General features: G+C 42.8%; 1 protein-coding gene across 2 annotated transcripts in view; it reads left to right on the forward strand.

Annotated features, from left to right (window-relative positions):
- Window positions 1–15,624, forward strand: part of LOC106569349 (acid-sensing ion channel 1C) — a 181,585-nt gene that overhangs the window by 101,369 nt on the left and 64,592 nt on the right. The window contains exon 1 of one of the 2 annotated variants that reach the window (XM_014140643.3): window positions 11,988–12,707. The exons of the other annotated variant lie outside the window; for it this stretch is intronic. Coding sequence (XP_013996118.1) covers window positions 12,177–12,707 — 531 coding nt within the window. The 5' untranslated portion in view covers window positions 11,988–12,176. Of the gene's footprint in view, window positions 1–11,987; window positions 12,708–15,624 lie in introns of those variants that run through there. 2 annotated transcript variants of the gene reach the window in all.

Consider the following 15,624-nt stretch of genomic DNA (forward strand, 5'->3'; position numbering starts at 1 on the left):
AATACTGCAAACAATGTGGTAAAGCAATTCACTTTTTGTCCTCAATTCAAAGTGTTATGTTGTGGCAAATCCAATACAACACATTACTGAATACTATTCTCCATGTTTTCAATCATAGTGGTGGCGGCATCATGTTATGGGTATGCTTGTAATAGTTAAGGACTGGGGAGTTTTCAGGATTAAAAAAATCACCCGTATGGAGCTAAGCACAGGCAAAATCCTAGAGGAAAACCTGGTTCAGCTGCTTTCTACCAGACACTGGAAGATGAATTCACCTTTCAGTAGGACAATAACCTATAACACAAGGCCAAGTCTACACTGGAGTTGCTTACCAAGAAGACAATGAATGTTCCTGAGTGGCAAAGTTACAGTTTAAATCTGCTTGAAAATCTATGGCATGACTTGAAAATGCTTGTCTAGCAATGATCAACAACCAATTTGACAAAGATTGAAGAATTTTGAAAACAATAATGGGCAAATGTTGCACAATCCAGGTGTGGATAGCTCTTAGAGGCTTACCCAGAAAGACTCTCAGCTGTAATCGCTGCCAAAGGTGATTCTAACATGTATTGGCTCAGGGGGTTGAATACTTACTCTATGTAATACATTTTTCTTCCACTTTGACATTACAAAGTATTATGTGTAGATTGTTGACAAAAAATTACAATTAAATACATTTTAATCCCATTTTGTAACACAATGACATGTGGAAAAATAAAGGGGTGTGAATACTTTCTGAAGGCACTGTATCTTCCGTCCTCCTACACTGAAATCCCAAAGGACCTGCAATAGGGTGTGATCACAAATAATTGCCATTTAGAGTCCTGACAGGAAGTGGCTTGAACCTTTAAAAGATAAGGAAAATACCTCAACTTATTCAGTAGAGGTGTCATCTGAACATGAAAGAAGGAGATATTAGCAGATGCTTGCTGACGTATAGGTATCCAGTGGGAGGGTCGAACACTCGCTGAGCTCCGTCTTCATTTTCATCTTGCCTTATTGGCTCTTCTTCTAATTTGTTGTTTTGCATATTTGTTCATAATTTTCTCAATAAGATTCAAGGGTGTGAAAAGTGTATTATCATATTTTTCAGCACTTTTTAATTGAGCTAATTTACCCTGCTTTGACTTTAGCAGCGCATCTGAGAACAGGGTTCTTATACCGTAGGTGAGTAGTTCATGAAGTTAGGATTATACGTTTTTTAAAATGCATACTCAAGGTTTTTAGTCAGTAAACTCTTAGAAAAAAGGGTTCCAAAAGGGTTCTTCGGGTGTCCCATAGGATAACCTTTTTTGGTTCAAGGTAGAACCCTTTATGGTTCCAGGCAGAACCCTTTTGGGTTCCATGTAGAACCCCCTGTATAAACGGCTCTACATGGAACCCAAAAGGGTTCTACCTGGAACCGAAAAGGGTTTTTCAAATGGTTCTCCTATGGGGACAGCTGGAGAAACCTTTTAGGTTCTAGATAGATCAAATCAAATCAAATTTTATTAGTCACATGCGCCGAATACAACAGGTGTTGTGTTGTAGTGAAATGCTTACTTACGAGCCCCTAACCGGCAGTGCAGTTTCAACAAATATGGATAAGAATAAGAGGTAAAAGTAACAAGTAACAGGAATAGCAGTAAAAAATAACAGGGGGGTACCGGTACAGAGTCAATGTGTGGGGGTACCGGTTTGTTGAGGTAGTATGTACATGTAGGTAGAGTTAATTAAAGTGACTATGCATAGATGACAACAGAGAGTGGCAGTGGTGTGGAGAGGGGGGGGGGGGGGGCAATGTGAATAGTCTGGGTAGCCATTTGACTAGATGTTCAGGAGTCTTATGGCTTGGGATTAGAACCTGTTTAGAAGCCTCTTGGACCTAGACTTGGCACTCCGGTACCGCTCGCCGTGTGGTAGCAGAGAGAACAGTCTATGACTAGGGTGGCTGGAATCTCTGACAATTTTCAGGGCCTTCCTCTGACACCGCCTGATATAGAGGTCCTGGATGGCAGGAAGCTTGGCCCCAGTGATGTACTGGGCCGTTAGCACTACCCTCTGAAGTGCCTTGCAGTAGGAAGCCGAGCAGTTTCCTTACCAGGCAGTGTTGCAACCAGTCAGGGTGCTCTTGATGGTGTAGCTGTAGAACCTTCTGAGGATCTGAGGACCCATGTCAAATCTTTTCAGTCTCCTAAGGGGGAATAGGTTTTGTCGTGACGACTTCACTATCATGGTGTGCTTGGACCATGTTAGTTTGTTGGTGATGTGGAAGCTCTCAACCTGCTCCACTGCAGCCGCGTCAATGAGAATGGGGGCGTGCTCGTTCCTCTTTTTCCTGTAGTCCACAATAATCTCCTTTGTCTTGATCACGTTGAGGGAGAGGTTGTTGTCCTGGCACCACACGGCCAGGTCTCTGACCTCCTCCCTATAGGCTGTCGGTGATCAGGCCTACCACTGTTGTGTCATCTGCAAATTGAATGATGGTGTTGGAGTCGTGCCTGGCTGTGCAGTCATGAGTGAACAGTGAGTACAGGAGGGGGCTGAGCATGCACCCCTGAGGGGCCCCTGTGTTGAGGATCAGCGTGGCGGATGTGTTGCTACCTACCCTTACCACCTGGGGGTAGCTTATTGATGAGCTTTGAGGGCACTATGGTGTTGAACGCTGAGCAGGAGTCAATGAATAGCATTCTCACATAGGTGTTCCTTCTGTCCAGGTTGGAAAGAGCAGTGTGGAGTGCAATAGAGACTGCATCATCTGTGGATCTGTTGGGGCGGTATGCAAATTGGAGTGGGTCTAGGGTTTCTGGGATGATGGTGTTGATGTAAGCCATGACCTGGCTTTCAAAGCACTTCATGGCTACAGACATGAGTGCTATGGGTCAGTAGTCATTTAGGCAGGTTACCTTAGTGTTCTTGGGCACAGACACTATGGTGGTCTGCTTAAAACATGTTGATATTACAGACTCGGACAGGGTGAAGTTGAAAATGTCAGTGAAGACACTAGTTGGTCAGCGCATGCTCACAGTACACGTCCTGGTAATCCGTCTGGCCCTGGGGCCTTGTGAATGTCGACCTGTCTAAAGGTCTTACTCACATCAGCTGCGGAGAGCGTGATCACAGAGTCTTCCTGTGCAGCTGGTGCTCTCATGCATGTTTCAGTGTTATTTGCCTCAAAGCGAGCGTAGAAGTAGTTTAGCTCGTTCGGTAGGCTCGTGTCACTGGGCAGCTCTCGGCTGTGCTTCCCTTTGTAGTCTGTAATGGTTTACAGGCCCTGTCACATCCGACGAGTGTCAGAGCCAGTGTAGTATGACTCGATCTTAGTCCTGTATTGACGCTTTACCTGTTTGATGGTTCGTCGGAGGGCATAGCGGGATTTCTTATAAGCTTCTTATAAGCTTATAAATTAGAGTCCAGCTCCTTGAAAGCGGCAGCTCTAGCCTTTAGCTCAGTGCGGATGCTGCCTGTAATCCATGGTTTCTGGATGGGATATGTACGTACGGTCACTGTGTGGATGACGTCATCAATGCACTTATTGATGAAGCCAATGACTGATGTGATGTACTCCTCAATGCCATTGGAAGAATCCCGGAACATATTTCAGTCTGTGCTAGCAAAACAGTCCTGTAGCTTAGCATCTGCTTCATCTGACCACTTTTTTATTGATCTAGTCACTGGTGCTTCCTGCTTTAATTTTTGCTTGTAAGCAGGAATCAGGAAGATATCAAAATCTAATTTATTTATATAGCCCTTCTTACATCAGCTGATATATCAAAGTGCTGTACAGAAACCCAGCCTAAAACCCCAAAGAGCAAGCAATGCAGGTGTAGAAGCACGGTGGAAAAACTCCCTAGAAAGGCCAAAACCTAGGAAGAAACCTAGAGAGGAACCAGGCTATGAGAGGTGGCCAGTCCTCTTCTGGCTGTGCCGGGTGGAGATTATAACAGAACATGGCCAAGATGTTCAAATGTTCATAAATGACCAGCATGGTCAAATAATAGTAATCACAGTGAACAGGTCAGGGTTCCATAGCCACAGGCAGAACAGTTGAAACTGGAGCAGCAGCACGGCCAGGTGGACTGGGGAAAACAAGGAGTCATCATGCCAGGTAGTCCTGAGGCATGGTCCTAGGGCTCAGTTCCTCCGAGAGAGAAAAAGAAAGAAAGAGAGAATTTGAGAGAGCATACTTAAATTCACACAGGACACCGGATAAGACAGAAGAAATACTCCAGATATAACAGACTGACCCTAGCCCCCCGACACATAAACTACTGCAGCATAAATACTGGAGGCTGAGACAGGAGGGGGCAGGAGACACTGTGGCCCCATCCGATGATACCCCCGGACAGGGCCAAACAGGCAGGATAAAACCCCAGGATATAACCCCAGATATAATTATGGTCAGATTTGCCAAATGGAGGGCGAGAGAGATCTTTGTATGTATCTCTGTGTGTGGAGTATAGGTGGTCCAGAGTTCTTTTCCCTCTGGTTGCACATTTAACACTTTGATAGAAATTAGGTCAAACTGATTTAAGTTTCCCTGCATTAAAGTCCCCGGCTACTAGGAGCGCCAGCTCTGGGTCAACGTTATCTTGTTTGCTTATGGAGGAATACAGCTCATTCAATGCTATCTTAGTGCCAGCCTCTGACTGTGGTGGTATGTAAACAGCTACACAGAATATAGATGAGAACTCTCTCGGTAGGTAATGTGGTCTGCAGCTTATCATGAGAAACTCTACCTCAGGCGAGCAATGGCTCGAGACTTCCTTAGATATCGTGCACCAGCTGTTGTTTACAAAGATACATAGACTGCCGCCCCTTGTCTTCCCAGACGCCGCTCTTCTATCCTGCCGGTACATCGTATAACCAGCCAGCTGTATGTTGATATTGTTGTCGTTCAGCCATGACTCCGTGAAGCATAAGATGTTACAGTTGTTAGTGTCCCGTTGGTAGTTCGATCTTCCCAATAACTTGTCCATTTTATTGTCCAAAGATTGCATGTTTGGAGCAGAACTGAGGGGAGTGGGGGTTTATTCGATCGCCTCTTACTCCTCAGAAGGCAGCCCGCCCTCCGGCCTCTCTTTCTCCGACCTCCTCTTCACGCAGATCTCTGGGGTCGGGGCCTGTTCCCGGGGGAGCCGTATATCCTCCACCTCGGGCTCGTCAGAGTCTTAAAAGAAGAAAAAGGATTCTTCTAGTCCGTGGTGAGTAATCACAGTCCTGATGTCTAGAAGTTATTTTCGGTCATAAGAGATGGTAGCAGCAACATTATGTACAAAAATAGTAAAGAAATAAGTTACAAACATTGCAGATAAACGAACAAAAAACACAATCTGTTGGGGGCACGGTTGGGGACACATAGTTTCTAAGGTGTTTCTCCAGATGATGATGATGGGGTCTTGTACAAAACAATTATCATATAAAGAATAGAGAGAAAGAACATCTCCCTCAATGCTGCTTATTCAAATGCCCTTTCAGCATTATGAAAATTGTAGTTTGCTTATAGCATGTGCTCAGCCAGCTATAGATACACTACACCAGATCTCCCTGACATTCCCATCGCATGGCTGGGCCGGGATACAAAGTGGATGATGAGAAGGGGCACTTAGTCTCCGAAGAGATCAGTAATCTCCACACGTGTGAATGCAGCTCTGCTCCAGCTTCTCTCGCCCCACTGTAGGGAAGAAGATAAAAAAAGAGTTTGGCCGGCCAGCCCTGCTGCAAAAAAGTCCTAATCTACTGATGTGATGATGTTTGGAGGCAGGGTATTAACCATGCACCTATAGCTAACTTCCAGCGTGTGAAAAACTCTTGGTGCCCTATCGATCACAGAGTCCCAGGGACTTGTACTCCACTCAGGGTGCAGAGGTTAATTACTGAAATGTGCTTTCACATCACCCCAAACTCAGGATTAGGCCTCCCATGGGTGACGTTTGCTCTCATAATTGCAAAGATAGTATTCTGGAGACACACAGTAGTGTTGCCCCATTTGGAGTAAGTATGTGGTGTCTGTTTGCTGTTTAAACGGATCTACACTGAACAGAAAATATAAACGCATGCAACATGCAACAATTTCAACGATTTTACAGAGTTACAGTTCATATAAGGAAAACAGTCCATTGAAATAAATAAATTAGGCCCTAATCTATGGATTTCACATACAGTTGAAGTCATAAATTTACATACACTTATGTTGGAGTCATTAAATCTCGTTTTTCAACCACTCCACAAATTTCTTGTTAACAAACTATAGTTTTGGCAAGTCGGTTAGGACATCTACTTTGTGCATGACACAAGTCATTTTTCCAACAATTGTTTACAGACAGATTATTTTACTTACAATTCACTGTATCACAATTCCAGTGGGTCAGAAGTTTAAATACACTAAGTTGATTGTGCCTTTAAACAGCTTGGAAAAGCTGAAAATGATTCCAGAAAATGATGTCATGGTTTTAGAAGCTTCTGATATGCTAATTGACATAATTTGAGTCAATTGGAGGTGCACCAGTGGATTTGTAGACCTCCACAAGTCTGGTTCATCCATGGGAGCAATTTCCAAAAGCCTGAATGTACCATGTTCATCTGTACAAGCAATCGTACGCAAGTATAAACACCATGGGACCACGCAGCCGTCATACGCTCAGGAAGGAGACGCGTTCTGTCTCCTAGACATGAACGTACTTTGGTGCGAAAAGTGCAAATCAATCCCAGAACAACAGCAAAGGACTTTGTGAAGATGCTGGAGGAAACAGGTACAAAAGTATCTATAGCCACAGTAGAACGAGTCCTATATCGACCTAACCTGAAACAAGGAAGAAGCCACTGCTCCAAAACTGCCATAAAAAAGCCAGACTACGGTTTACAACTGCACATGGGGACAAAGATTGTACTTTTTGGAGAAATGTCCTCTGGTCTGATGAAACAAAAATAGAACTGTTTGGCCATAATGACCATCGTTATGTTTGTAGGAAAAAGGGGGAGGCTTGCAAGCCGAAGAACACCATCCCAACCGTGAAGCATGGGGTGGTAGCATCATGTTGTGGGGGTGCTTTGCTGCAGGAGGGACTGGTGCACTTCACAAAATAGATGGCATCATGAGGAAGGACAACTATGTGGATATAGTGAAGCAACATCCCAGACATCAGTCAGGAAGTTAAAGCTTGGTCGCAAATAGGTTTTCCAAATGGACAATGACCCCAAGCATACTTCCAAAGTTGTGGCAAAATAGCTTAACCTCTTGGGGCTAGGTGGGACGCTAGCGTGCCACCCGTGGTGCACTCCATCAACAGCAGGTGCATTTCAAGAGCGGCAAATTTGAATCCAAATAAATGTCAAAATTCAAATTTTTCAAAAATACAACTATGTTACACCATTTGAAAGATAAACATCTCCTTAATCTAACCACGTTTTACGATTTCAAAAAGGTTTTACGGCGAAAGCATAAATTTAGAGTATGTTAGGACAGTACATTTACAAGAGTTGTGTGTAATGTTTTGTCAAGTCAAAGACAGGGTCACCAAAACCATAAAACCAGCTAAAATGATGCACTAACCTTTTACAATCTCCATCAGATGACACTCCTAGGACATTATGTTAGACAATGCATGCATTTTTAGTTCTATCAAGTTCATATTTATATCCAAAAACAGCGTTTTACTATGGCATTGATGTTGAGGAAATCGTTTCCCTCCAATAACCGGCAGTCAAGTCAGCGTCACAAATTAAATAATTAAAATTAGAAAACATTGGTAAAATATTATATTGTCATTTAAAGAATTATAGATTTACATCTCTTGAACGCAATCAACTTGCCAGATTTAAAAATAACCTTACTGGGAAATCACACTTTGCAATAATCTGAGCACTGCGCCCAGAAAAATACGCGTTGCGATACAGACTAGACGTCATGTTGGGGAGATCTAAAATCGAAAATACTATGTAAATAATCCATTACCTTTGATTCTCTTCATCAGATGTCACTTCCAGGTATCACAGGTCCATAACGAATGTAGTTTTGTTAAAAAAAGCTCATCATTTATGTCCAAAAATCTCCGTCTCGTTAGCACATGATGTAAGCCAGCCGGACTTCTCGTCATGAACGAGGGGAAAAAATATATTTCCGTTCGTTCAAACATGTCAAACGTTGTATAGCATAAATCATTAGGGCCTTTTTTAACCAGAACATGAATAATATTCAAGGTGGACGAATGCATACTCTTTTATAACGTATTGGAACGAGGGTACCCAACATGAACTCGCGCGCCAGGTGTCTAATGGGACATCATCGTTCCATGGCTCTTGTTCGGTCAGATCTCCCTCCAGAAGACTCAAAACACTTTGTAAAGGCTGGTGACATCTACTGGAAGCAATAGGAAGTGCCAAAATATTCCTAAGCCCCTGTGTTTTTCAATGGGATAGGTTTAAAGTCAATACAACACATCAGGTATCCACTTCCTGTCAGAAAATGTCTCAGGGTTTTGCCTGCCAAATGAGTTCTGTTATACTCACAGACACCATTCAAACAGTTTTAGAAACTTTAGAGTGTTTTCTATCCATATATAATAAGTATATGCATATTCTAGTTACTGGGTAGGATTAGTAACCAGATTAAATCGGGTACATTTTTTTTATCCAGACGTGCAAATGCTGCCCCCTAGACCCAACAGGTTAAGGACAACAAAGTCAAGGTATAGGAGTGGCCATCACAAAGCCCTGACCTCAATCCCATTGAAAATGTGTTGGCAGAGCTGAAAAAGCGTGTGCGAGCAAGGAGGCCTACAAACCTGACTCAGTTACACCAGCTCTGTCAGGAGGAATGGGCCAAAATTCACCCAACTTATTGTGGGAAACTTGTGGAAGGCTACCCAAAACGTTTGACCCAAGTTAAACAATTTAAAGGCAATGCTACCAAAAACTAATTGAGTGTATGTAAACCTCTGACCCACTGGGAATGTGATGAAAGAACTTAAAGCTGAAATAAATAATTCTGTCTACTATTATTCTGGCATTTCACATTCTTAAAATAAAGTGGAGATCCTAACTGACCTAAGAGAGAGAATTTTTACTGGGATTAAATGTAATTGGCTAAGGTGTATGTAAACTTCCGACTTCAACTTTAACTGGAAATACAGATATGCACTTGTCGTTCAAAGATAACTTTCAAAAAAAGGTAGGGGCGTGGATCAGAAAACCAGTCAGTATCTGGTGTGACCAACATTGGCCTCATGCAGCGCGACACATCTCCTTCGCATAGAATTGATCAGGCTGTTGATTGTGGGCTGTTCATTGTTGTCCCACTCCTCTTCAATGGCTGTGGGAAGTTGCTGGAAATTCGTAGGAACTGGAACATGCTGTAGTACATATCGATCCAGAGCATGCCAAAAAAATGCTCAATGGGTGATGTCTGGTGAATATGCAGGCCATGGAAGAACTGGGACATTTTCAGGTTCCAGGAATTGTGTGCAGGTCCTTGCGACATGGAGCCGTGCATTATCATGCTGAAACATGAGGTGTTTGTGGCGGATGAATGGCAAGACAATGGGCCTCAGGATCTTGTCACGGTTACTCTGTACATTGAAATTACCATCGATAAAATGCAATTGTGTTCTTTGCCTGCCCATACCATAACCCCACCGCCATCATGTGGCACTCTGTTCACAACATTGACATCAGCAATCTGCTCGCCCACATGACGCCATACACGTTGTCTGCCATCTGCCTGGTACAGTTGAAACCAGGATTCATCCGTGAAGGGCACACTTTACCAGCATGCCAGTGGCCATCAAAGGTGAGCATTTGCCCACTGAAGTTGGTTATGACGCCAAACTACAGTCAGGTCAAGACCCTTGTGAGGACAACAAGCACTCAGATGAGCTTCCCTGAGACTGTTTCTGACAGTTTGTGCAGAAATGATTTGGTTGTGCAAACCCACAGTTTCATCAGCTATCCGGGTGGCTGGCCTCAGGTGATCCCACAGGTGAAGAAGCTGGACGTGGAGGTCCTGGGCTGGCATGGTTACACATGGTCTGCGGTTGTGTGCCCGGTTGGACATACTACCAAATTCTCTAAAACAACGTTTGTAGAGAAATTAATATTGCATTCTCTGGCAACAGCTCTGGTGGACATTCCTGCAGTCATTATGCCAATTGCATGATCCCTCATAACTTGTGACTTCTGTGGCATTGCTCTGTGTGACAAAACCACACATTTTATAGTGGCCTTTTATTGTCCCCAGCACAAGGTGCACCTGTGTAATGATCATGCTGTTTAATCAGCTTCTTGATATGCCACACCTGTCAGGTGGATGGAAATGCTCACTAAAAGGGATGTAAACAGATTTGTGCACAACATTTGAGAGAAATGAACTTTTTGTGCATCTGGAACATTTCTGGGATCTTTTATTTCAACCAACGAAACATGTGACCAACACTTTACATGTTGCGTTTATATTTCTGTTCATTGTACTTACTGTTGTATAGGCCAGCTTCACTGTTATGTTTTTACTGGAGTATTCACAGCGTTATTACACAGGTATAAGAGCAACTCAATGTAAACATGTCACCCAAAATCATATACTATAATTTATGGGTTCACAACAGCGTTCTGATTGGAACCCTGATAACCCTCACCTAAACCTTCATTCAGTTACAACCACTTTTCATACAAACTCTATGGTCTGTGCTGCCAGCCCAAGGTGGAATGGGATTTATTTTCTGACTATTGTAAAGATAGTGTTCACAGCCACCCTCCTGCACAGTCCTGTCCGTTCCCTGTGTTGGGACAAAGGGAACAGAGATTATTCTAAGCCCTTTCCCACTGTTGAAATTCTCCACAGGAAATTCACTTCACCACAGTGGCTGTAAAACCAACTCAAACATTAGCTCTTCAAATACAAGAGTATATTTGATACAGTTCACCAAGGTCTTTGACCAAATTCTCTTGCCCACCTATGATCTACATCACACTGAATTACAATTATAAACATAATAATAATAATAAAGATTGAACATGTCTATATATAGTTATGTTTGGTAAAACATAAAGCTCATAAACGATTTTATAGAGCTCCTAAGTAACCTCAACATTTCTTTAACCTGAATATCTTCCCTAGCATGTCTGCACAAAATCAAATTTTGAATGGGAACAGATGCCTATAATAATGCCTTAGCCAGACTTGCATCACATCGGCCTAGTCCCCATTATACCTTACCTTCGTCTGTAGCAGGGAGGGAGGTTCATTAATTATGTATGCTGTAGGGAGACTGCAGAATAAGACACGCTGTAAACTGCTGAGCAAAGTTAAGAGTCCAGCTCCCTCTAGTTGACGTTTTGGTTTTGGAGAAGCATACAGGCGATGCAGACATGTTTTTTTTCATTAGATTGTGGAACAGCCTTAAAGTCATTGGATGGAACTGGTTTGCTAGATGAGTCAGGCCAGACAGATGACTTGTTAAAATCATTGAAGAAGCAAAAAATAAAAAATATCTAAATGATACATTTATTCAAATATTGATACCTAACTTCTCCTGTATTCTGTAGCATAGTACCGTTATGCTGCCAGTAAAAATATGAATTCCAGTGTCTGTCTATTCAATAACATAACTCCATGTTGATCATGGCCTTGTAGCCACATCATGCAGAGAACATTGAGATCCAAAGACGTTTCTTTACGTTTCTTCTAGGCATATAGTACTTTCTTATATGTGCCGCCTGTGAATTTCTAGTCCCGTATCTCCTATAATTCAATTCAATGTGCGTCATTGCTGTGGAGTCTGTGTCTCTGATTGAACCCTCTGCCCCACCCAGCCCTATGTCTCATATCCTAATGAAACTCTATCTCCTGCTCTTCAATGTGCCCTCTAAGATCTCGCAAAGGATTGGCTGATTCAGCAATCCATTTCTCCTTTCCTGCTTCTGATGATAACCCACCCCTTGTTCTCCCTTGGGTGCTGGGGAAACTGGACCCTTCCTGGTTCTATTGCCTTCGCCCCTTTTACTTTTGGACAACCTCCCTGCCACCAACGGTCTCTCTGAGCTTCACAGGAGCACCAGGAGTTTGTGTACAGTAGCAGAAGTTGTGGTTGAATGGAACTGTCTTTTAGAGCTTTCCCAGGCCAACAGAGCAGACCTTGTGGTTGTGAAGGAACTCCTACATTCAAATCAAAAATCAAATCAAATTCACTACTTGATTTAGGAGGATGGGTTCCCCGACAGAGGAAGAAGAGCAGCCCCGGGGGCCCTCTGACATCACGGTGTTCGGGGCCAACTGCACCCTCCACGGCCTCAGCCACATCTTCCTTCCCGGCGGGGTGACCATCCGGCGTCTTCTCTGGTCCGTCGCGTTCACCAGCTCCCTGTCTTCCTTCCTCTACCAGGTGGCAGGAATGGTGATGCTGTACTACCAGTACCCCCACGTCACCATCCTGGATGAGATGGACAGCCCTGTCATGCCCTTCCCAGCCATTACTCTCTGTAACTATAACAGCTTCCGTAAGTCCCAGATGACGAGGAATGACCTGTTCTGGATGGCCGGGATGCTTGGCGTGGAGCAGGGAGACTTTGATGACTTCCTGGCTGCACTGGGGAAGCCCACAGACAACAGTAAGTTCTTCCCCAGCAAGACATTCAACATGCTGGAGTTTGTGCAGCGGACGAGTCACAACATAGACGAGATGCTGCTCGACTGCAAATACAGAGGAAGGGAGTGCGGTCCGGAGAACTTTACAACGGTAAGAATGGATGGATGGGGCAGTCTCAGAGGCAGTCTAGGGGTATCAGCGGCTTTAACTGAAGGGGATCTGTCAGAGTAAAGTAGTAAGCACTGATCCACGGAGGACTATTGATCTTTCCGAGTCTCCAGAATTCCAGATAGAAAGAGCTACATAACATTTCCAACAATGTTATAATATATCTAAATCAGGGATCTAATTGGGTACACTCAGTTATGAAATATATTAAAACCAGACAGATGCTGTCAATGAGTTGACGAATTAAAGCCTTACCGAGCCTAAGCACCCAGGCGATGGATTGTAATTAATTCTTTGAAAGAGGATCCTGTCTCTTGCTTAAGTTATGAATACATTTGAATATAAGGTAATATAATTGTGTTGGCACTTTTAAAGTCTGTAGGGGGTCTTTTTGTTTAATTGTAGTAATTCAAGTAGTTTGTTGCTTCAAGAGATGGTTTTGAAGATATACCAGATGGTGAGTTTAATTATCATTTAATTTATGTTTATGAATGATGTTTATGAATGTCAGGAGATTTAAATTAGGACATTTGTTGTGGCCAAGATTGATTTTGTTCTACGTCATTCCAGCTGTGTCCAAAGCGGTCATGAGAAGAGATGCCCACCACACCTTAAGTTCAAGTTCAAGTTTATTCTCGCACAGGATACATATGGTATACACAGTGCAACAAAATGTTTACTTGTGGGTTCCCTCTCAATAACGCTTCAACAATAAGAAAATATGAGAATAAAAAAAGTAAATGAGCTCAGTAGATGCAGACTACGTATTGTACAGTACAGTAATACCCTTTGGGGTAAATATGACTTAAACATTCAAAATATGTTAACAAATAGGTTAACAAATATGTTAAATATGTCTTCCTTTTCAAATTGTGGAGTAGATGATTAAAATTCACAAGCTGCTCATTAGGATTAAGCATTTGGCATTGTTGGAAAACATTCCTGGCATGTTGATTAAAGGAATATTGTACGTAGCTCTGGGGTGATTAAAATTCAGGTACGAGACAAAGTGTGAATTTTTCTGTCTCAGGCGTGAATATTATCCCTAGTAGGCAATGCCAGTTCCTACGGTGTGATGCCAATCCCTATATGGTGCAATGCCAAACCACTTTTTTAAACAGTTGCCACAAGTTTTTGTCCCTCATTTTATGGTCATTTTTTCTTAACAGTTGGGAATACTAGCTATTTCTAAAATTGTATCTGCTCTGAAATGCAAACTGTTAAGGTGTCAGATGGCCGGACCAAATCTCTTCTGAGCCCATTCATCATGCATTATGAAGCAAACATATGCTGATTTCCAGTACAGTAGAGGTTTCAATATATCACTGTTATTCTTTTGAAAAAGCCCATGGAAATCTTTTAATCATCTCGAAGGCTTTGTCAGCAGTAACTAAGACAAGCACTCAGATATTTAAACTACTGTATCTTAGGAACTTAAAACATTTCAGGTACATTTTATGTTCTTTTACAACACAGCATTTTGATTTACAGTAAGCTGAGGAACATTTATTTTCTCCAACATTTCACCTGTCATTTCTGTCTGGTTCAGGTTTTTTCTTTACCCACAACCCCCTGCAGAGGAGATAAAATCATGTCAGCAGAATTTGAATGGAACTTAATCGTCCTGCTGCGGAGACAGGGGAAGGATTGTATTTCGATGAAATGGGCCATTGATTTGAGTGATGAAAGCCTAGAACCAGGAGGAGTTTGTCATGCAGTGCAGTGTCTTTGTACAGCAGCAGAAGTGAAACTGAGAGGCAAATGACTTATCATAATTACATAGACGCCTCACCGTGGCCATTAAGGTTCTGTGTGGGGAGACAAAGGTCTAAATTGAAAAATGATTCCCCACTGTTAAACGCGTGCCGACACAGACTCCTCTAGTGTTCCATGCATTGTCACCATTCACATAGAAATAATAGGCAAGTATTTGAATCCGTGTATAGTAAGTCCATTAAGACAGACAATTAAAAATTGGGTTTTGTAGGTATTGTAATGGAGCATTATTCTTTTCACTTCCAGAACTCTAAAAATAATTATAATGCTGTTTGCTGTTGAGCTAAATGAAGTGAGATAAATACAGCACTTACAGTACTAAGCAAACTGATGCATATAGAGGGGTCAGAAGAAGCAGGTTTTTATGTGTCTGTGGTTAGTCAGTGTGCTGACCTTGGCTTATCACGTCCTCACAATATGAAGAGCAGATTTCATCTAAATGTCCGAAATTGGAGAAGCTGAGAAGGCCTAAGTATAGAGGAGCCTGATTAAAGATTCATGAAGATCTCCTCTCTCTGTCTCAGGCAGGTTCTGGCTGCATGAATCCTCTCCTCCTCCTCCTTCTCCCACTTCTCCTCTCCTTCCTCCTTCCCTTCTCCCTCTTCCTTCTCCTCTCCACCTACTCCTCTTTCTCCTCCATCTCATCTCCTACTCATTTTTCCTCCTCTCCTCTGTCTCATCTCTCCTCCTTCTCCTCCTTCTCATCCTTCCCATCCTCTCCTACTCCTTTCTCATCCTCTCCTTCTCCTTCTCCTCCTCTCCTTCTCATTTCTCATCTTCTCCTCCTCCTCTTCCTCCTCCTCCTCCTCTCCTCTGCCTGATGATCTGACAGTAGTGAGGAGATACAGTAAGAGGTGAATGAATTCAGATGACTCGTCTAACGTGCATCATGGAGCTAAGGTTAAAGGGACAATTCATCTTAGCTCTGCCACTGTATACAGTCATTATTATATTAACAACATTATGTTTTGTCATAAACATTAAAAATCTCCTCAACCCAACCTAGAACAAGCGCATTTCACTGGTAGAATCAGGAAGTTTCAACTCCCTGTTTATTTGTCTGCTCATAGTGTAACACAAGGTTCCGGCATTCATTGTGAATGGACAATGCACGATGAGGCCA

Source organism: Salmo salar, chromosome 14 (assembly GCF_965601325.2).
Source record: "Salmo salar chromosome 14, fSalSal1, whole genome shotgun sequence".
Classification (NCBI taxonomy): Eukaryota; Metazoa; Chordata; class Actinopteri; order Salmoniformes; family Salmonidae; genus Salmo; species Salmo salar.